The 24,313-nt window shown below is 42.4% G+C and overlaps 1 protein-coding gene across 1 annotated transcript in view; it reads left to right on the top strand.

The window, feature by feature from the left end:
• LOC128733658 (glucose transporter type 1) overlaps positions 1–22,948 on the top strand; it is a 215,794-nt gene extending 192,846 nt beyond the window's left edge. The window contains exons 14-16 of the mRNA XM_053827399.1: positions 2,359–2,562; positions 11,560–11,699; positions 22,639–22,948. Coding sequence (XP_053683374.1) covers positions 2,359–2,562; positions 11,560–11,699; positions 22,639–22,756 — 462 coding nt within the window. The 3' untranslated portion in view covers positions 22,757–22,948. The remainder of the gene's footprint in view (positions 1–2,358; positions 2,563–11,559; positions 11,700–22,638) is intronic.
• Positions 22,949–24,313: the final 1,365 nt, after the last annotated feature.

The raw sequence follows: 24,313 nt of genomic DNA, 5'->3' as shown, positions 1-24,313 counted from the left end.
TGTGCAGTTTTTATTTTGGAGTATTTTTTTGTAAAGTTGTTCCTTTTGGATTTTTTTTGTTTTTCTTTCGCTGTTTTTTTTTCTTTTGCAAAATCGTCTGAATTTTCAGAAATTTTCTTTCATACTTGTCCTATTTTAAGAATATTTTTTGAGCTTTTTCTTTTGGTTTTTATATTTACATTGCTATACTCTTTATTTTTACTTTGTCATCTTTGTGTTAGAATTTTGTTGCTTAAACTCTTACTTGCCTTCCGACTTTCATTCTTTCTACATCGACAACATGAAAACCATTTGGGTGCAAAAGATTTGATATATTGTAAATTTACTATAGAAATTTTGCAGTTCGATGAAATTTTGGTTGATTTAAATTTTCCTCCTAAGCAATGTAAGTGGTTTAGATACTGTACTTTTTTTCAACAGTATAAAGTATCAGTAAGGTCTTAACGCTTGAAACTGAACGCTAGAAAGATAGATTCACCCAATTAATAACAAATATTCAACTCCAGCTCAATAAATCAGTGCACCTTAAAAGCGCATTTGCCGAAATGAAGGTAAATCTTCCCGTGAATACGACGGTGCCTTCCAATGCGATACTCAGGCACCATTTATCATTTCCATTGTGTTCAATTTGTTTTTCTCCTTCCGAGAATATTTCATCCCACTAGCACTGGCAGATGCAGACTTCCGCCGCCCGAGGATGGATTATGATCATTCTGCATGACGGTTTTTTTTGTTGTTGTCGTTCATTTCACAATCAACTCCACTCCCACTCTCACATGAAGCGCTTGTCAAAAATAACCTCATTTTACGTACCCTTTCGATTAAATTAATTTAATCAATCGAATCACCCCCAAACCCAACACACCAACTGATCTGTAGAGCACGCCGAATTGTTCAGTTACATAAACTACAAACTCGACTCGGATTCGTCGTCCGTCCTGCCAGTGCAATCGGTTTTGGCGTGGACAAAAAACCATAAATTAACTCCATAATCCGAGTGGCTTTTGTGGATGCCAGCATCCACAAATAGAGCATCCGATTCGCGAATTCAATTTATGTTCCTTTGTGTTCAATGACCACGGACTTCCCAATCCAATTCGCTATCCATCGACTCGTTTGCAAAATTTATTCCTTCCGTTCGAAATTTCAGTTTGACAACAGTTTTTTTTATCACCATCACTACTGCTACAGATAGCCAAACAATCAAATTAGTCTGCTCTCTTGCTCCTTCAAAATATCATTAATCACTGCCCTCCGCAAAAAATACAATCAATTTAGCCAACCAGAAAAAACAGTACTTCACATTTTTCGAAGCATTCGGTTCGCCAGGGGCCGTCATTTAGTGCGAGGATTCTCCGAGCTGACAACACCAAATCCCACGCCAACATTCTACACCCGCCGGTAAAACGCAAAACACACACACGAAAAACACCGTGTCCTTTTGAATATTCGCAAACACACGCCACGCCGCCGTAAGCATTTCTCAGCAGCCAAAAGAGGCATTTGTAAATATAGATTCATTGCTTCAAGCTTTTCAGTTCACCGTGCTGCTTCTATGAAAATTAGACCAACCGCGCAGTCTACTAAATATGCTGTGTTTACCAAGCAAAACGTATGCATACGTGCGCTACCACCCATCACGATCACGACAGTGCTGTCATCTGCGGGGGAATCAGCGCACTCCAGCGGCTCCTGCGCAAACGACTGTTCTACGTCAGCGATCCGAAATGTGCTCGAAATTCGATTCTCGGTTCAGTTATAAAAATTTCTAGTCCTAGTAAAATTGCGTTGAGTATATTTTTTCTTTTCTAAAATATGCTTCTGAGTTTATTTATAGGTCATATTTGCAATCAAGAAAAAAAAGTCTGTACTTCAAAACCAAAAGTCAAGTCACAACTGATCCGCTCTCTGGAACTGAAGCATCCTGCCAAAAAATTAGTTCTCTGTAGTAATAAGTAACATACATATTCTGTTCTGTGATTTTGCAAACATCCTAAATTTTCCCGAAATCAGCAATGTCCTGGAACGGAATCTACACGGACCGTAAACTTGTTCCGCGCTGTCAAACCGATATTTTGTTACCAAATGATTTCATTTCATTCGTTACTTCCTACCACCTGTTTACGTTTTTCTTTTTCTTTGGGTAATTGGGCAACCGATTTCCTCTGATTTTATCCGATAATTTTTCAAATCTTTCCGTTTACTAACATGAACTATAAACCAAGCTAACCGTATAAAATTGAGGAAAAGCAAAAAAAACAAAAAAAAACTGTCCCACCCCTCAGAAAAAGCCTTTAAAATGCGGGAACGCAACGGACTATTACACGCATAGTTTAGGAGTTTTTTGGTTACGTGCAGGAAATGATCGACTGGATGTCCTACCTGTCGGTGGTGTCGACGCTGGCGTTCGTGGTGTTCTTTGCCGTCGGGCCGGGCTCGATCCCGTGGATGATTACTGCCGAACTGTTCAGCCAGGGGCCGCGGCCGAGCGCGATGGCCATCGCGGTGCTGGTCAACTGGATGGCGAACTTCGTTGTTGGAATTGGTTTCCCAAGTTTAAAGGTAAGTGCTAGTTTACTTTTGCTTTCTTTTCTTTTCTGTGTGTTTATTCTTGATTTGGTTATCCACAGAAGACGCCGTAAATCGGAATAACAAAATACAATGAAGTCGCTTGTTACGCGGTTTGTTTTTTACGCGATTTTCGGAATTTACGCGGATGTGCTCAATTAGCCTATTTTTTCGCGTAGTGTTGAAATCTCCAAAGTGTTTTTTACGCGAATTTTCGAATTTACGCGGTGTTTTTATGCGAATTTCGAAATTTACGAGGTTTTTTACACGAATTTCGGAATTCACGCTGTTTTGATTTACGCGGGACGAGTCCTTCGCGTAAAAAACGACTTGAGTGTATAAGAGAATCAAACATTAACACTTCAAACTATTACAACCGGCCTTTTTGCAGTCCTGGTTTCATTGTATGGAAAATCATTTTGAAATGTTGGGAGCTTGTTTGATTATGTTATTGTGTAGAAGAGGCGAACCAGCATTAAGTATACGGGCGTTAGGCATAATGAACGATAGACATAACGGATGCTAGGCATAATTTACAATCGCTTTACTATCAATACTCAATTACGCCAACCATCACTCCGTGAAAATACAATGAGATCATGGGCCGCTCATTGTTTATGCCCAAATTTGGCATATTTGGCTCATTTGGCATAATGCTGTTTAGCGTAAAAAACAGGCATAATCATACGAGAACATTTGACATAAAGACCTTTGGCATAACAACCATTTAACATAATTCTTTAAAAATTATTTTTTGACATTTCATAGGTGATTCAGGACAGGCCGCGATTGTTACCAGTGATCATATCTGTCTAGGTTTATTCGTTCTCCTTGGTCTACCGACTCTAGTTATTTTTGTGCAGTCTTCGCATTGAATTACGCTATACACAATTTCTGCTTTTTAAAATGAGTCGATTGGTCCTCTTGCAAATTAACTGCCCAAGACATGACGTCAAAACCGTCATTGGAGACCTCAACGCAATGCTCAATTTGGCCAGAAGGAGGAGTTCAGACCGATTATTGGAAAGTTCAGCGCACACCCGCTCACGAACGAGGACGGCCATCCACTCATTGACTTCGCCGCCTCCAAACATATGGCCATACGAAGTACCTACTTCCGGCACGGCCTCCTATATCGGTGCACCTGCAGATCACCACAACAGACGGACTTGCAAATCGACTTTTGATTGATGGAAGGCACTTCTCGGATATCATCGACATTATAAATTATCGTGGCGCAAACATCGATTCTGACCACAAGCTTTTGATAGTTAAAGTACGCCAAAGGCTTTCCGCATTCGATACAGTCGCCCGCCACTGTACAATGGAACGTCAATGGGACGACTCAAGTTACCTGAGGTCGCTACTGAGTACGCGCAATGTGGTAGAGCTAAACTATGCCCCTCTAGTCCCTCTTCATCGATTTCACGGCCGCCTACGATACTATCGACCGTGAAGAGCTATGGAAAATTATGGACGAAACCGGCCTTACCGGGAAGCTGATAAGACTGATTAAGGCCACGATAGATGGTGTGCCGGGCTGTGCGAGACGCGTTATCAAGCCCGTTTGAAACACGCAGGGGAGTTCGACAAGGCGATGATATTTCATGTCTCCTATTAAACATCGAGCTAGAAGGTGTTATGAAATGTGCGAGTTCCGCTTTAACATGCGGGGCGGGGCACGATCTTCAATAAATCTAGCCAATTTATCTGTTTCGCTGACAGCGTAGACATTGTCTGAAGGACGTTACAGGCGGTTGCTGAGCAGTATACCCAACTGAAACGTGAAGCAGTAAAGGTTGGGTAAGTGGTGAATTCACCTAAAACCAAGTACCTGTTAGCAGAAGGAACCGAGCGCAATCGAGCTCGCATAGGCAATCGTGTTGTAGTCGACGAGGACGAGTTCAAGGTGGTGTATGAATTTGTTGATCGTTGTTGACGTCGATAACAATTGCAGCAGAGAAATAGACGTATTTCTTGCCGGAAGTCGTGCTAACTACGGACTCCACAAGGTCCTAAGGTCTGGTAAGCATCACCCGTACCATATGTACCATGATACAAAACGCTAATAACTAGGTCCTCTACGGGCACAAAACGTGGACAATGTTTGATAGGGCGTTGAATACACTGGCAGTTTTGAACGTCGCGTGCTTAGGACCATCTTTGGCGGTGTATGTGAGAACGGTGTATGAAGGAGAAGGATGAATCACGAGCTGGTGCAGCTCTACGGTGAACCCAGTATCCAGAATATTGCTAAAGCTGAAAGGGTACAATGAGCAGGACATGTTGTGATAATGCCGGACAACAACCCCGCAAAAATGGTTTTCGTCTTGAATCCGGCTGGTACCAGACGCAAAGGTACGCAACGATGGTTATACCAAGTGGAGCATAACCTGGAAAGTGTGGGACCGTCTAGAAATTGGGACCGTCGAAAAATAAACGTGGCGTTGCAAATAACTTATTCGAAAGTGATCAAAATGGAGTCGTCAACGTAAACAAGGGAAAGATAAACCAAATAGAACCTAATGGACGAAAAAGTTGTCCGCAGATGATGAGCGGAGACCAGAAGTAGCTCGAAACGTCCAGACTAACTGGTATTTAAAAATCTTCATACTTATTTCGCCGAAAAACGTCGATTAAATCCAACAAACATTGCGGTGGCGGCGATGATCTGAAATCAACACAAGGGATTTAATCATTCTGATGAACAAATTGTTCATCCACTGACGATGGACCGATGGGACATCGGATTTACGCTTCAACATGTGTTCGTACTAATTTTCATCAGATCGCCTTCGCCAATCTCCGCTTTTAGCTTGTACTTCACCAGAAATTGTCCGCAGTACCTCGAATACGGCAAAGTCTCGTATGTCTCCGTAAGTATCATAACAGTTTCTAATCTTTAAACAACTTCGGGTCTAACCAACTTCCTATACATAGCTTCGTGTCGTGACGTACGCGTCGTGATCGTAGCACTTTACGAACGGCACAGTAGGCCCGTTTTCTCGCGTGACTGTGCAGTTACCAGCTAATTCAAGCACACAAATATACCACTTCTAGTTCGGCGATGTCCATGGTTTCTATCCGTGGGAGGTGCGCGGTCGTCTCTTTTGTACCTCTACCTTTCATTTGTTCTTCGACGCATCTAACGTACATTACGACCGCCTTCACAAAGTTTTCGACTATCAAAATCATCTGCGAAATCTAGGAATTGGCAAGAGTAATATTAAAAAGCATCCGCCACCTTGTTTCAAGCCTGGTCGCATCTCTAAGAGCTTCAAGAATGTTTTCGGGACCAGCAGAAAACACTTCGATCCAGTATTGATTAGTTTGTCCGGCAAATCGTGTTAGTGTGTGATCTGCCATAGCTGTTCTAGGTCGACTGTATCGTATGCTGCTTTGAAATCAATGAACATGTAATGCGTGGGGACGTTATGTTCCCAACATTTCTGTAAAATCTCTTGGGAGATGAAAATTTGGTCCGTAGTAAGGGGGCCGAAACTTTGTGTAAAGGGTACTAGCCAGCGTAACAGAATCTGAAAGAGCACTTGTGGGCGGCGTTTATCAGCGTTGTACAGCGATACCCGCTTTGTAGATAAGACAAACAACTTCTTCTTTTCATTTCAGTGACAGCTTCTCCTTTTTTTCAGAAACTCCACTTCCCCGAAATAGCTCACAGTAAAACCGTTGCCAGCGTTTCTCGACTGTGTTTGACTTTTTGGAGTTCAAATGTTGGGACACTAAATACAATCTTCCATGGGCATTGCTAGGTTAGCTTCCGTTCCGCCTCCTTCTGCAACTTCACCATTAAGGTTTTCTTCGAAGAATTACTTCCGCCTGACGACTACCTTGCCATCGTTTGTGAACAGATTCCCTTCCTACGCATGTGAGGTTTAAGTTGTAGCCCTTACGAGTTTGGTTCACCTTCTCGTAGAACTTACGCGTGTCGTTAGTCCGGAATCGTTGTTCTGATTCTTCACGATCTCTGTTCTTCTCCTGGCGTCTTCAGTATCGTGATCAATTGATTCCATGCTCGTCGGTATTTGGTCAAGTTCTTCTACAAAGCTCAGATAGTTTTCCTAGCACGTTTTTTCTCTCCATCGCTTATTGGCATTTCTTCAGCAAACCAATCCTTTTGTATACTCTTGAGCCCGATCATATTCTACTCCCGCCGGGTTCAAGGGCTTAAGCATCTAACTTCACGGAAGAACGAAGTGCGTCAGTCAGTATTCGCGGGTAGTTGTTGGTAGCTCAGGGGATATCTAGCTGGTGTTCAACTGAAAAGGACGGCTTTGACGTGTCTGGTACGGTTAATAGTTGTGAACGCGCATATACTGTTACTCGGTGAAGGTTGGAGTGAGAACATGGTTAATTTAGTTCATTGTTCGGTGATCATATGCTACAATCTTTTATCGACTGGTTATTCACTCAATGGAGTTTGTTTCGGCTTTGCAATCCTAAAATCATAGGATCATATAAAGTTTATAGATATGTGTGCGTTAAGATTTACCAGTTCTCAGGACACTGCGAACCTTATACATCGTTGGCCGTTATCGTTCGTGTCGTAGTGCAGACTATTGCCGGTTGATACACTTCTTCCTTATCGACCTAGGTGTTCATACGCTGATGACGATCTTGATGGCGATCCCATGGCGAGCGTAGACGTAGACCGCTTCATTCTCATCGTTGGGTTTACCTTCGTGAAGGTAGTGTAATTAAAGAAACGGTGGTCTTCCAATCTACCGCGCGATCTTCTGTTTAACACGACAAAACCCGTCCCCAGCTCGTTGGTACTGCCCTCGCTTTGGTAAATGGTAAATGAGATGACAGATTTCCTGCAGAGCTAGGATGCCGAATTTACTAAAACTTCTTATTTTCATTTCAGTGACAGCTTCTACAAAAGATACAGCAAAACTTCATTCGGCAAAATTGTAGATAATAATTAATTCTACAAATGTCCCATATGTCACTTTGCCAAATTTTGCTCGGCAAAGTGATGGAACCATCCCTGTTGCCACCTCTGAGCCAATTTTTAAAAAAATCGATCGACGAAGTTTTGAGTTACGCCCTTTTAAAGTTTAAAAAGGCAGACTGCTCATATAAAGTAAATAAAAATGTTCAATGACACTTCCAAAATGAACGTAACTCACAGCTGGTATTGATTTTTGATGCAACATATGCCCAATGCCGACCATTTTAGGAGTTTTACGCTGTATTGGGACTAACCGGAAATGTTCCGGATTAAGTTATCGCTGTGGGAAACAGCTAGTATCGAATATGAACAAATACTTATCATGTGACACCTCAAATTACGCCAGAATATAAGAACTAGATCACTGACCGTCAGATCAACTACCTACCGCCACGTTGGTTGTGTATGGACAAGTTCCGGGGACTTCCGGGAACACCCAGACCAGTGGCCAGTTTTTCCATAAACAAAAACTTATCGTGCGGCACCTTAAATCACACTAGAATTCAATAACTAGATCTATGGAAGCTAAATTTAATATCCATGCTCAGGTTTGGTCATATCTGGACATGTTTGGGGGACTCCGGAAAACCCTAGGAAATGACCAATTTCGAACATGAACAAAAACTCATCATACGACACCTTAAATCACACTGAAGCTTTCAAAATAGATCCGAGTAAGCCAAATTGAGCACCAAGAACCACAATGGCCAATTCCGAACATGTCTTTATTATCAAAAATGTACCACATTGTGTTATTGACTTCCCAGGAGTTCGCGGGTTCCCCCAAATATATCCAGATATGACCAAATCTAACCCTAAATAGCAGATTTGGCTTACATCGATCTAGTTGTTGAATTCTAGTGTCATTGAAGGTATTGCACGATAGGTGTTTGTTCATGGACGAAATTGGCCACTCGTCTGGGTGTTCCCGGAAGTCCCCTGGCTATTTTCCCCTATTTCCCACAGCGATAACTTAATCCGGAACATTTCCGGTTAGTCCCAATACAGCGTAAAACTCCTAAAATGGTCGGCAATGGGCATATGTTGCATAAAAAATCAATACCGGCTGTGATTTACGTTCATTTTGGAAGTGTCATTGAAGATTTTTATTTACTTTATATGAGCAATCTGCCCTTTAAAACTTAAAAAGGGCGTAACTCAAAACTTCGTCGATCGATTTTTTTAAAAATTAGCTCAGTGGTGTAGGATGACGATACAAACCAACTGGCATTTTCCGTTTGTATGGCCTATTTTATTTTTTAATAACGGTATTTTGAACACCGTGACTAGGTATTGAGCCTCGGAGTACACAAAATGATTGGTTTGATGAGGAATGCCAACAAGCGATGGAGGGGAAAAAACTGCTTGGAAAAATTATCTAAGTATTGCCACTAGAGATAACCTGGCCAAATACCGACGAGCTAGGCACCGGTTGACCACGATCCTGAGGAGGAAAAAGCGCCAAAAGGAGGACAGAGATCGTGAAGAATTAGAGCAACTATTCCGAGCTAATGACACGCGCAAGTTTTATGAGAAGGTGAACCAAACTCGGAAGGGCTACACACCGAAACCTGACATGTGTAGGGACGAGGGAGGGAATCTAATTACAAACGAGCGCAAAGTGGTCGACAGATGGAAGCAGTTCTTCGATGAACACCTCAATGGCGAAGTCGCAGAAGGAGGCAGAACGGAAATTAGGAGCGCCCATGGAAAATAGTAATGTCCTAGCACCTGATCTCGAAGAAGTCAAACGAGAAATCGGGCTGCTGAAGACCAATAAAGCCGCTGGGAAGGACCGCCTACCGGCAGAGCATATAAACATGGCGGAGAAAAGTTAGCAAAGGCTCTACACTGGGTTATTTCGAGGATTTGGGCGAAGGAAAAGCTAGCGGAGGAATTGATGGAAGGAGTAGTTTGTCCCATCTACAAAAAGGGTGATCGGCTAGACCGCTGCAACTATCGTGGTATTACGCTGGGAAACGCCGCCTACAAGGTACTCTCCCAGATCCTGTTACGGCGGTTGTCACCGATAGCACAAGGTTTCGAAGGGAATTATCAGGCGGGTTTCATGGGGGCTCGCGCAACTACGGACCAAAATTTTACTATCCGACAGATCTTGCAGAAATGTCGGGAGTGCAACGTCCCACGCATCACATCTTTATTGATTTCAAAGCAGCATACGATACAGTCGATCGAGACAAGCTATGGCAGATAATGCACGAATCCGGTTTTCCGGACAAACTGACGCGACTGATCAGAGCTACATTGGATCGAGTGATGTGTTTCATGGACACTCTCGAGTCCCTTCGAGACGCGGCGAGGGTTGAGACAAGGTGACGGTTTATCCTGCATGCTGTTCACCATCGCTCTTGAGGGGGTGATCCTACGAGCGGGCATCGAAACGAGAGGCACGATTTTTACCAAGGGTAGCCAACTTCTAGGCTTTGCAGATGACTTCGATATCATAGCCAGGTACTTTGCGACGGCGGAGGCAATCTACGCCAGACTGTAAGCGGAGTCTAGGAGGATTGGGCTAAAAAAATGCGTCGAAGACCAAATACATGAAAGGAAGAGGCTCAAAGGAAACAAACGCGCGCCTCCCACGGATGGTAACCGTTGACGGCGACGAACTAGAAGTGGTAGAGGAGCTCGTGTATTTGGGATCGCTGGTGACCGCGGACAACAACACTAGTAAGGAGATCCAGCGGCGCATCCAAGCGGGAAATCGGGTCTACATTGCCCTTCGTAAAACGCTACGATCAAGAAGCATACGTCGCCGTACCAAGCTAGCAATGTACAAAGCCCTTATTAGACCGGTAGTTCTTTATGGACTTGAAGCCGTGACGCTGCTCACGGAGAACATACGCGCCCTTGCCGTGTTCGAGCGGAAAGTGCTGCGAACGATATTTGGCGGAGTACAAACTGAAAGCAGAGAGTGGCGGAGGCGTATGAATCACGAGCTACAGGCACTGCTTGGGGAGACTCCCATCGTACATCTAGCGAAAATTAGCAGGCTACGGTGGGCCGGACACGTCGTAAGGATGCCGGGCGACAGTGCGACAATGATGGTCCTCTTCAACAACCCCACCGGCACCAGGAACAGGCGGGGCCCAACGTGCACGATGGCTTGCCCAGGTCGAAAGCAATTTGTGACTTCTGAGACGACTAGAAAATTGGCGACGAGTGGCCCAAGACCGAGTTGGCCACCCCGGCTCTATGCTGCTGAAGAAGAAGAAGAGGAAGCTGCAATGAATGTTGAAATGTTCATAGAAATGTTACAACTGAAAAAGGATTATCCTGAAAACTACGAAAAGTTTTTCGAGAAAAACTCTACAAACGAAGCCTAAAATCAAATCATTAATCTTGATAATTATAATTTTGAATTTAATTACCTCTAAATAAATTTGGTAAATTTGATAAATTTGATGATCTAGTCACTTTAGAGGACTGGCTATCAAGCTACATGGTAAGGAAATTTTTTTGCAGCGGTTTTCTATACTGATGGTTCATTATATTTACACATCTCACACGGGTGCTGGTGTTTATGACCTTGAGCTGGAATAGGAGGAATCGTATTTGCTGGGTAGTTACTACACCTAGAAAAAGTCTAAGTTGAAAGCTTTGCAATTATGTGCGAAGCTCTGTTTTCACATCAAAAAAAGCTGAAAGGCAAGATTATCTACTTCTATTCTGATACCCAGATTACTGTAATAACCCTTTTGTGTGACTGATCCAAAATCGAAAACAGATTTCGCCTGCCTCACAAAAGTAGAATCTGATTCACCAATTACAACAAGTCGGGTGCCATAGAAGATATGATTCTGGTGTTTATTGGGCCTCCAATTTAATCTGACCTCAACTAAACTCGGCCTTTGAATGTGTTTAATGATTTATTTAGTTAGAAAACTTTGATTTACTTTGTTTATCTAAAGACGTTACTTCTCTTGTTTCGAATTTTTGTTTTTACAATTATTACAAAACATTTTTACTAATTCATGTTTGTTTCTCTATTCTTTCAGACTGCCTTGGAAAATTATACATTCCTACCGTTTAGTGTATTTTTAGCAATATTTTGGATATTTACATATAAAAAGGTTCCTGAGACCAAAAACAAAACGTTCGAAGAAATTTTAGCTCTATTTAGGCATGGGAATGGAAGGTAAGATCTAATCGTACTGACTTTTTATACACCTCTAAAAATAAGTCACCCAAAAACGCTGTACAATAAAGCACAACCAACTAAACCATACCCATAAAACTGCTAAAAATCTTCCATCGCTAACAGAATAAAAGTCAACCACGCCAAATTCATATCCTGCACCATTTCTACTAACATTGCCACCGGCAAGCGATGAATCTGTGCACGCCTCCCATTCCACCCCGTCACTAAAAATAAAATCAACCGCAATAATTCCATTGGAATCGATATCGGGAAATTGGCTTCCATGACGATCAGTTCTTCGAAAGCTAACTTCCTCGCAAAAACAACCCGAGCAAAACGAAAACTCAACCGCTTTACTAGCAAAACCAACTAACTTCCAACTATCATAATAAACAACTCAATACCGTCCTGACCGCAAAAATCTGAGCAGCACCAAACATTCGAAACTGGCAGGGGAGAAGAAGAAAAAAAAAGTATCATGCGATATCGGCCCAGCAGGAGGAAACTTTCCAGACCAAAATTTATTGATACCCGGGAGCGAGCGGCAGCCCGGCAAAAAAAAACCACTCAACTGGAAAGTTTCTTCTAAATGCTATAAAAATGAGGAGAAATTTTTCTCGCACTCACATCAGCCCCTCCTTTACCATCTGTCAGGTATCTCTCGCTTTTTCTGCGGCAGCTCCTCACAAGAAGCCAAAGCATCGGGGAGGAAAATATCTTTCACCATTATTTAAAAACTTTTTACAACGTCTAGTAGAGCGCAACTAACTGCCCCCACTTCCCCACGCACACACACACCCAATCGCCTTTCCAATCGACAGACATTCCGACGTCTCCCGTCTTCTGCATTACTTGCTCAATTTTCTCTTCTTGTTGTATTGTTCAAGTGAACAATTTGACCGGCTCATTGTTCTACCTCCTGCCGGCTTTCCAAAAGTTGCAGCACAAAACATGAACCCGTCGAAATGCAGGCAATGGTTTCGTGATTTCATGTTGGCCAATTTGAAACAGAGCCAAAAATTAAAATTGTCGATGCTCGAATAATTTTCCTTTGTTATACATTTAAGAGCAGAGGAAAAAAAACACTTCTCAGTTAGTTGCGCAACCAAACCAACCGTTCTGCTATTTATCATAATTATTTCACCAAACTTTCTCTTGCTTAGAAATCCTAGCCGTTCTCAGTAGTCACTGTAGCCAACTCAAACCACCAATAGCATCCTCACCAAAAGTAATGTTTAAGATTACAACACTATCTTATATCCACTATCTTTCTAACAAATCCAACGGAAACAGTAAAGCAACAACTTCTATTTCCTATCCCACTTTAATTTATAGACACATTCGCGATAGTAGACTGTACGGGTAAGTTTTCGTTCATCCATTAGCCGAACCGCAGCGCCCAGTCCCGGTAGGCCTGTTTGACAAAAGTTAGAAGGCCACAACGACCACCCACAACCCCGCCCTCAAAACCGTCCCGTCCCGTTCCGACCAGCCAGCCCTCAGCCACCCCAAAATAAAAACCGACGCACACTCTTTTCTGTTCTGTTTCTTTCTCAATTCTCGTTGCTCAACTACGTTTAACTTTTTACCGAGCTTTGGTTTGTTACATCGGATGAAGCGTAACTGCATGAATTAATTAAAACCATAAATGTTAATTAGTTTTCAATTCATCAGCCGCATGGATTGCGATACGCCTTCGTTGATTGTTTTTCATTTTCGTTCATTGTTTTTCCTTTAAACAAATCCGTTAGTTTCGGGTAACAATTGAGCTTTAACCAGCTATTCTTTTGATCAACGATAACCACGCGGTTTATTATCACATACACAGAAAATCGAGGAATTATAAAAAATTGAAATTTATTCCACCGGCAGCATCCCCCAACCAACCAACCACCATCGATCTTTCCCCTTTTCCATAAAAATCCTTCATTACTCCAACGGGACGAGTTGACGGTGCCATTCGAACGTTCAATCGAATCGATATATCCGCAAACAGAGCACACCGGTTCGAGCCCGGTGCGTCAGATGGCCGTCAACGGCGTTACCGTTATCGAGCATCATTATCAATTATCTATTACGGAGCAAATATTATCAGATTATATCACCCGGGTTATCATTTGGAGTTGAGTGCAAATTAATGGATGAATTTATAACAGTGTCCAATACTGGCGCTTTGCAATTAGTTTGTTTGAGTTGAGCACCTTCTTCGGAACTGCAGTTCCTGTTTAACGCCATACGTTTAATAGCGGACCTCTCTTGTTGAAAGCTTTCGCCACTGTGTTATTTTCCGCTTCCGATTGAAACTGCTGCTATTGCTTTTAAATTAAAAATCACACCCCGTTGCGATAACTTCGTTCAGTTGCTAGCGTTCGCTCGTTTCATATTCGTATTGAGGAAGAAACACTAACGAAATAGTGCTGCGATAGGCCCCACCACCTTAACCGCCTGCAAAAAAAAAACATTGCACTTCTCTATTTCGCCTCGCACTGTGCCCGCCCCCACCCACCACATCCATCCACACCATTTTCTCTTCCACACAGCATACATTTGAACTGTTTTGCGAAACAACTACACCGGAAAACTTAAACTATGGAAAAATTCTCTTTTCTCTTCGCTCTGACCTGCTCGCTGTCAAACTTTGAACTACACTCTTAAACAAAACCAAACTCAAACCAAACAAACCAAAAAAAAACTTGTGCCAAAATAACATCACCAAAAAACAGGACATTCCGTTCCCTGCTTGCCGTACCTAGCAAACTACTCGCACAGTGTCTTGGTAAAGGTAAATGAACAGAACAAACAACAACAAAAAATCCTTTTTGTTTTAAGCGTGTAATGTGCATCACTCTCGGTCCTTTAATTTCTTATCCTGTTTATTTGATTTCGTCCCGAAAGAAAATACACATTATGATATTTTGGTTCCCCAAATTTTGGGACCGATCAGCTTCCGCTTTCGCTAGTCCTGTTATAGAGCTGCTGCCGTTTGTCGTGTTCCACATTGTAGGCACCCGTTTTTCCCCCGTCCACGTTTGGATGGCACAAAGTTTTTTCTCGCTACCCACACTTACCTTAGCTATCTAGTTACACATAAACAAACACATATAAAAGAGCGGATTACTCTACTGAGTTGCTAAAATCATTTGATAAATTTAAGAAAATATTATTGATCTGATGTTGCTTCTCACAGGAATTTAGGAATTTACGCGGTTTTTTACACAAATTTCGGAACTCACGCGGTTTTGATTTACGGGGATGTATCTTCCGCATAAAAAGCGACTTGAGTGCCACTAACTGGCCCTGCCCTACACGGTTACTTGGATTTAGAAGATTTAAAAAGTTGTGAATGTGTCTGCAATTGATATATTTATTTTCATCCTTCAAAATAAAGAAATGTGACAAACCGAAGGCCGTTCTGAAAACACAACGCGTTTGTCGCCAACTTTCTGTCTTCACTTATTTCTACAATCAGTATTTTATATTTTTCTCTCACTCAAAATCTTTTTTCGTAATTGGCAAAAAATTACAATAAAACTAGCTTTTTGTACCAAAATTTTATAGACCAAAAATAGAAATGGACTCTATCTACTTCTTTGGGGTATATTTTCAATCAAGTATTTTTAGAATGAAGAATAGGATTTAAAATTACGTTTCTAAGAGAAATTCATCGGCTCCTAAGCAATCTTTCCCATTGAGTGAATTACAATTTTTCAACACGTCAGTAGCGTCAGTATAATCTGAGACCTGCATAACGTAATGTTTCCATCTAGCTCGGTTCAACCGCTACCGCACCTAGACACAAACAGAGGGTGGGGAACTGACTTTCGAATTAAGACTTCAAATTGTTGATTTTCTACGAGACTTGGAATTGAATTAAAATTAAACTTGGTCTTGAAGACATGAAACAAGATTTGAAACCGGACTCAAAATTAAACTTGAAATTGTACTAAGCTTAAAATTGGTTTGAAATTAAAGTCTTAAATTGGGTTTGAAATTGGATATGAACATGGACCAGAATTAGGACTAATTTAGACTTGTTTTACCTAAAATTTAATTAGAAATTTTACTTCTAATAGAACTTGAAATGTGGCTTGACATTGGATTTAAATAGTAGAATTTAATTTGAAATAGATTTTTTTTTTTTCATTTAATATCAGGTTTAAAATTGAAGGAGAAACAGAACATTTAATGGGACTTGAAATGGAACATGAAATAAGACTTGAATTAGGACTTAATATTTTACTTGAAATTAAATATGCATTCGGACTTTTGAAGTAGGATTTAAACTGGGACATAACAGTTTACTTGGCTTTGGATTTTAAATTAAATTTGAAATTGACGTTGAAAATATTCTTGAATACGGGAATTTGGAGTGCAAATTTAACTTGAAAAGGGACATTTTTTGTTAGGGGGACTTCCCTCGTCCATTAAATGGAACTTTTTTAGTAATAAGGGTACAGTTTTATAAAAAAGGGACATGCAATTAAACCTAAATTGAAATTGAAGTAGGGTTTAAAATGGGACGTAAAATAAAAATTGGGTTTGCAATGAATTATTGTAGGTCGCTTTCGAACAAATTTTTCGTCAGATTGATATCAGAACTCTGGCTGTTGTAAACGATATAACTCTTTTCGATATGTCACAGTTGAAGCGAGCCTCATTCCCTCTGTTACATGCACGCATTTTTATCTGGCTGAATCCGGAAGAATCAACCCCGGTCAGCTCAGAGCATAAACATAACATTCAATTTGATCACCCGCGCCGGTCAGTGACTCGATCGAGCGACGGCGCCGGTAGGGCGAATTACTAGGTGAACGAACGCGCATGATTCTTAACCTGCGTCAGGCTGATATGCTCGGAGTGTGCCAAACTCTCTCATAAGAACATGTCATTTATTGACAAAGTCCCCACGTGAGGGCCAAAAATGTATGCGCGAGAGGGAGGCTCGACAGACGGCGTGAGGTCTGCCGCTAGGCAGAATAGGACGGAACTACCTCGAGAAGGAGGAGTTTCCCTAGGGAGAAGAATACTTTTAGCGAGTAGGAAGTAACCTTGTAAAATTAAGTTTGAATAAATTCATTGATTCGGTTTTGACTCGCCGACCCGTCTGGTCGGTGATAGAAGAAACGTTTCTTTTTAATTTACAAGAAAAAAAATAGGTACCTTATAGAAAGGACCTTTCATTTATGGTGACAGCGGTGGGACTTGACCACCGGCCTGCTAAGGTCGGTGGAACAGGTTAATTCGTGTTTTTATTTCATGTGCCGCAGTATGCTCCAGCTAGGGCACGCCAATAGTTCAGATCCGCTTGATCTAGCTATCTCGCTCACTACGTCGCTCTTCCCAAGTAACAATGCCAGTTTTATCGCACTCTTATTGCGGGTTTCATATCCAATTTTGGTCATATAAACCATTGTAAGAGTGTAATAAAACCCTTTTTGTTACTAGGGTTCGTCTTGTTCCAACCGGATTTGACGCGAACACCATTTTTAGTTGTCCGATATTCTACTAACATGTTTCTACCCAACATGTCCGTCTAATATTGTTTAGTACATTCTGAATACTACATTCACCACAGAGACAATGGAGTACACGGTTCATCTTCATCGTCTCCACACGGCGTTGTCCGTGTCCGTTCACGCCAAAGGCGTTTCTTAACGCTTACCGGTAGAAAACTTCGAATTCTCTTAAGTTCGTGAAAGGATGTTCAGGTCATGCTCATAGAGGACATCCGGTCTAATTAACATTTTGTAAGCGGTGCTCTTTGTACCCGGAAGCTCAGATTCTCTCACCGCAAATGGTTATTGAGTCCACAGTAGGCACAACTTCAGCCTATAATATGCCTTCTAATTTCATGGTTTTTGGCTCCGTCGATTACCACTATCTACCTACGTCGGCCCTGTCGAACTCGATCCAGTCCGCCAGCCAGTGCGTTGTTCTAGACCTATTCATTTTCCATCCAATCCACTCTGCTTCACGTTGTAGACCGACTTTCCACGAAGCCGGCCTGAAACCTTCCCACAAATGTAGCGGGTTAACGGTAACAGTCGATGAATATGACTTGGGAAAGCACTTTGTAGGAGACACCTAGAATAGTGATCACTCGGTGGTTTTCACAATCTAGCTAGTCACTTTTTGTGGAAACGACAGATGTCTTAGTACTTCTTGCAGTAGTCGTCGAAATAGTCGCAATAGGGCCTCGGGGCCGGCACACCGACCCGAATGATAATGACCAGCGATGCATCAACTTCACAGCTTGCCAAGACCTGGTAATCAGAATCACCTTCATCCCCACCAAGATATCCTCACGGCCAGTTGTTGATCAAGTGATCACCAACAAGCAAGCAGCCAAATCGGCCATGTTCTTATCGATGGCCAATTTTTCACACACGTCACCAACATACACGTGCTACAGTTACTTACTTATTCAGCTGAGAGCCGGAGTGGCGCTTGCCGTATCAAGAATTCCTCTCCATTGTACTCGGTCCTGGGCTACTCGTCGCCAATTCGTTGCGCGTCTCGACATGCGCAAGTCGGCTTCAACCTGGTCGAGCCATCGTGCACGTTGAGCCCCTCTATTCCTGGTACCGGTGGGGTTCTTGAAGAGGACGGATTTCACTACACAGTCGTCCGGCATCCTTGCGACGTGGCCGGCCCACCGTAGTCTCCCAACTTTCACCAGGTGTACGATGGGAATCTCTCCAAGCAGTGTCTGTAGCTCGTAATTCATACGTCTCCGCCACTCTCCGCTTTCCGTTTGTACTCCGCCAAAAATAGTCCGCAACACCCTTCGTTCAAAAACGGCAAGTGCACGTATGTCTTCCGTAAGCAAAGTTACTGTCTCAAGTCCGTAGAGGACTACCGGTCTGATTAGCGTTTCGTACATCATCAGCTTTGTGCGGCGGCGTATGCTCCTAGATCAAAACGTCTTGCGGAGGGAAAAGTAGGCTCGATTTCCAGCTTGAATGCGTCATTGGATCTCCTTACTCGTATTATTGTCGGTGGCGACCAGAGATCCCAAATATACGAACTCATCAACCACTCAACCAGTTCATCGCCGTCAATAGTTACTGTCCGTGTGAGGCAAACGTTACTTTCTCGGGAGCGTTTTCCTACCATATATGTGGTTTTCGACGCATTAATTTGTAACCCTATCCTCCTAGCCTCCGTTTTTAATCTGGCGTAGATTGCCTCCGCCGTCCCACGGTTTCTAGTAATGATGTCGAGGCCGTCTGCAAAGGCTAAGAGTTGGCTACTCTTGCTGAAGATCGTTCCTCTCGTTTCGATGCCCGCTCGCCGGAGCACACCTTCGATAGCGATATTGAATAACATACAGGACAGTCCATACCCTTGCCGTAACCCTCTGCGCGATTCGAAAGGACTTGAGAGTGTCTCTGAAACGCATACGTAGCACCTCACTCGTTCCAGAGTAGCCGCGTCAGTTTGTCCGGAAAACCGTACTCGTGCATTATCTACCATAGCTGTTCGCAGTGCTACAGACTCGGGCCATTACTTAACAGCGCATTTGCGTTCAAAGCAATGCATAGAATTACTTACCGTAAAACGGGGTATCATTGATTATTGGGAGTAACACTGATCAGTTCAGGAAAGTTGGCAAAAGTTGTTTATTTCACATATTTATGCGAATGATCCATTTGATCAATGTTACCCTGATAATCAATATTATCCCGTTTTACGGTACTTACTTTTTCGGCGAAAATCCGCTTATCGAATCTGGGCCCCTAACACCCGCTATTCTAGCATCCTCGTCAAGAGCGCTCTGCCAACGGATACGGAGTCTGCCCCGGAGTCGACGTCGTCTGTCGGGTTCTCTGCTGAATATTGTTTTCGCTGGTCTCTCATTCGGCATCCTTGCTACGTGGCCAGCCCCCTGTAGCCTGCCGTATAAATCCATAGAATAGAACGAAGAGAAAGGAAAAGTGAAGGAGCAGGATACACTTTGCCGTGAGAGACGCTGTAACCGCGATACTCTCAGGTGGGCTTCGTAGCCGCAAGGCTATACAATCTACATCGTCGATTAAAGGGTCGTAGCTACGCCAAGTATTAATAGCAGAATTTTACGCTCAAAAGCCCCAAGCAGTCGCCGATCAATTACCTTCAGCATCCATAATTCATGTGCGTAAAGGGCTATCGGGAGAATTCGTTTTCTGTAGAGTTTTGTACAAATTTGCAAACTACAGAACTTCAGCTGACTACGTAATCCGTAGAAAGCCCGATTCGCGGATGCAATTCATCGTTCTACTTCGCGGCTTACAAAGTTGTTACAAGTCACGAGCGCATATGAAGCCTTCCTACACCTCGACACCTACTCCAATTGGACCCCCAGGCTCTCTGTCAGTAACCATGTACTTTGGCGATGGTGATGGTTGGTCTAAATCTCGCTGCTTTCCATTTAAAAGGCCTGTAGGCCCGTTTCCTAGTATGTTTGCTCTTCGTATTGCACCTTCCAAAGCAATGTTGAATAGCAGGTTAGAGAGTGCATCGCAGTACTTCAGTCTATCCAATGTACCCTGCGGTCTTACCCACTGGTATTATGACCAGGGATGGAAAAACGGTTCTCGCAATCAAGATCACAGGAACGATCAGATTCAGATTCATTGACATCACTACTTGTAAGCGACATATACTTCATCGCGATCTGTACAGATTATGATTATTCTCCTGTCAGATCATGTTTATTACATGATTGCGTTGAGAATTATAACAGATACAGATGATTGATTGTGTGTAGCGTATGAATCTCATTACAAGCAATATGAGTGACCTTTTTCTCACAGCTACTAAAGTAAGATGTAACACTGTGATCGACTACTGAGGCAAGAACAAAAAATCTTGTGAACAATGCTAAAGATTTACTGTTTGTCATGTACTGTACGGATCGTGATCTGTGCTTGTGGCAATAACTCACAGATTTGATCAAAATTATTAATTTTCCATCCCTGATTCTGACACATCATTTGACCCAGTTTCGTCCGAAAACTAGTATTATCTGCTATACCTCAATTCGTTGGACTGGATCGTACGCTGCCTGAAAGTTCACAAACAGATGATGCCTGTACCAAAGAAATGAAGTTTTATGGATTTCTTTTTTAGCTAAACTCCGTTTTAGGTTAGAATTTAGCTTTTAAGCTGTAATTTCAATTTTAGTTTTGCAAATTCGGGATGTTATTGGTTTTAAAATATATTTTTAACTTACATTTCTAGTCCTTTTAAGGTGTTGTCTGCTGGCCAACTTTAACTCAATATTTTAAGTAATTTTATCAGAAAATGTATGGTTCAGTTATATCTGCTTGTAGTTTTACATTGTATGAGTATATGAATGTCTTAATTGTCTTAAGGGTCTTAATTGTCATTTCTCGCCAGTTATCTAGTCTAACTCCAGTGGTAACGTTCGTTACAACTTTTGGCCATGTTAACACTCTCTCGCCGATGCTGTTCGGAATATTCCCTGACCCGCATTACTCGGAGTTTACGCCAACTGTACCGCAAATTTCCAGAAAAGCTAGCTTCGTGGATGGTTGATGGAATACTCCAGTCTTCAGGCCGTCTTCACTTCAGCGTTTCGCACTCGCTTGTCCAAAACTGTGAACACCCGCAGAACTCGCCCTCTTGTCCACCCGTTGCGCAGGTTTTCGCCGATCACTACTACCAAGCCACCTGGCTGAATTGGACGACAGTCCCTGAACCACTTGGTCTGCTTTGAAATAGTGGGCAGGTGTTCCCGTGACACCAGTGACACCAGAACTGATCCAACAGCTGTTGACAAATATTCCAGTTAGTACTAACTGCTCGCTTATCAATTAGTTGTCATGCGGGTGGCTTAACTTCACTGGTGCTGAGCATTAGAAAGCAGTTCGGTGTCAATGTCTCGGATGTTTCTGACTCGATCGACAAATCTTCTGGATGGTCTGGAGTCTGGAGTTCACTACGTATTCTGCTTCTACCAGCATTGTTAGAAAGGTTTCATTGTTGGGCTTTCTGAAAGTGGACAGTCAAGGCAGGTTTTGTGGGGGTGCGCGCTACTACGGATCTCGAAATTGTACCCACACGTCACGCGGTCAACAATCTAACGGGGCCAAATGACATCCAGCATGTGTTGTACTACAGCTTTCCACTTATTACTATAGCTGTCTTTTCGTTCATGGAAACTTTGATCAATTATCGAACACCAGCTCGAGCTAAGTATGAGAAAATTGTGCGGAGTCAATGATTCCTGCGCTTCGTCATCCAAATGTATACCAGTCAGCAGTCGCGAGTTATTTACGTATACTGCTTCTGATAATAATGTTACGAAAGATTCGTTGTCTAATTTTCATGACAAAGGAGTGCTCCTATCGCTGTCTTTACTGACCGTACCGTCGTCTCTCAACACCCGTCTAAATGGGGAAAGACAGAAACGCAAAAAAAGTTATAATGTTAGAATTCAAACATAATAGAGTGATTGTTCTATATTTATTTGGAAAATCACAACCAGTGATTGCTGGTGAGCTCAAACACTTCGATGTGAATAAAGTTCTTGCTTATTGTACCAAACATTCGAAACTTTCCCAACATTGTTGCAGGCCCGAGCAACAGAACGATATCCTTCTGCGTCCATAATTTTGGCTGGTCTCCCACTTCCTTGCTTGCGAATAAGCTAACTTTAAACCACAACACTACGTCCAGTCGAACCACTACACTACGTCCAGTTGAAAAATATTAATGTTTCAAAATCATTATTCCGGCATTTGGGTAAAACTAATTCATTTCATGTACTTACTCACGTTTCGGTTTTGGTGTGATAAGTCATCTGCAGATGCATACTCTTCTAACCGTATTTCGATGAGGAATCTTTCAACCCATACTACTAACCCGGTACGATAAGTTTCGAGAGTACAATTATCGATTTAATGCTATACCAAACTGCATCATTTTTCAGCGAAGACACCGTAAGCCGTGACACGGTAGACACCGGCATAATCCCGATGCAGAGTTCCGGTGCGAGCGTGACTCCCGACATCGCCACCAATGACAGCCAAAGCAAACAAAACCGATGAAAGTTATAATTTTGCCGTCAAAAAGTTTCTCAACCAGTATAAGTATCTTTTCTTTCCCTTTTGGAAAGTTCAACCGAAAGCGTTACTTTAATATTTCTAGGTTATGCACTCACGCTGAGTAATAAGTAGTGAGCACTCAAATACTTGCTAGCTCGTACGGTCGAGTTTACACCCTGCAGTAATAAATCGCAATTAAAGTAAAAACTTTCCATCTTCTGTGTTTATATGTATATTCGAGTACAGTTGCTCTCGACGCAGGTAACTCCAATTGCCGAAACACCTGCTGGCAATGAAACTTTTCGTCTAGCACGCCCTAAAACTTTCTCGAGCATCTTACACTGAAATCGAGCGGTAACTTGAGCAGCCAAAGCTGTGCTCACGTACAAACGCACACGTTTTCGTGAAAACCAATCTAACCGCTTGCAAGCAAAGCCCGAAAATATCCCATTCTATTACCATCCGAAATACATAATTTGCACCGGTAAAGAAACCACCACCCACCGCCACCGCTGAAAAGTTGCGAAAGTACACAACTCATTATAATTTATGTTTGCTTCTTAAAAATAATGTACTACGCTTTGCTCCGAAGGATTCACCGCCAAGGACGTCTTGCCGTACGTATGTATTGCGTGTGAGCCCAACCGCTCGAGCGTAAAACTTTGCCAATATTTGAATAAGACTACCGCGCGCGCCCCTAACGTCTGGTTTCTGTTAGCCGGCGCAATGAGCGTCCCGTGAAATATGCCCTTCCACGGGCACGCAAGTAAACGGGAATGTCACACTTCCTTGTTTTGAAAAATTACCCCAACTTTCGGAACCAAGTTAAAGCTCAGCTCAGACTGCTCGGCAAGGGGAAGCGATGGAAAACTGCGCCGCTTTATAAGTGGCGCAATTTGTTCCAGGGACTCTATCGTAGCCCGAAAACGGTAAAAGAGGTTTAACAAGTCAGGATCGGGTTGCCTTGGCTTGGGGGTTAGTGAACGGGCAAATTGAAGTTTGTGTTTAATTTCGTAAATTGTGAAATATGGGACGAAGAATATCGCTGACGCAATAACGTAAATTAGATGAATGATTATCTGTTTTGGCTAATTTTATATTTTAATTAGTGTGTTGTTGATTTTAAACAAAATAACTAACTTTGAATAGAACTTAGAATAGGAAAATCAGTTATTATTCTTTACTCAAGAGGGTTTCAGCCAGCGGCTGATTCGTCAGGAAAATCAGTCATAGTATGACCTCAACATGCTTAACCTACTCGTATATAAAATATATTTTAAGGAAAAGGCCGTGTTGGAAAACGAAAGCGGATTTGATTGAACGGACTAGCCGCTCCCACGGCCCGCCCACATATGACGCTGAGGGTGGGCTGAGGCTCTACTTTGTATTGGCATTAATGCAGTTTTCAAAATCATATCACCGTTTGGAGCTCAAAGGTCCCTGAATTTCATGAAATTTTATGCACATGACTAGTTATTATATAATTGAACGGAAACAATATTTATCAAATTCGAGCCTTCTACTTTTATTAAAAACTTCAAAGATAAATTTTCCGGTTTT

Source organism: Sabethes cyaneus, chromosome 2, assembly GCF_943734655.1.
Source record: "Sabethes cyaneus chromosome 2, idSabCyanKW18_F2, whole genome shotgun sequence".
Lineage (NCBI taxonomy): Eukaryota > Metazoa > Arthropoda > Insecta > Diptera > Culicidae > Sabethes > Sabethes cyaneus.
Note: the sequence above shows the minus strand (reverse complement) of the source record. Positions and strands in the feature narration are given on the sequence as shown.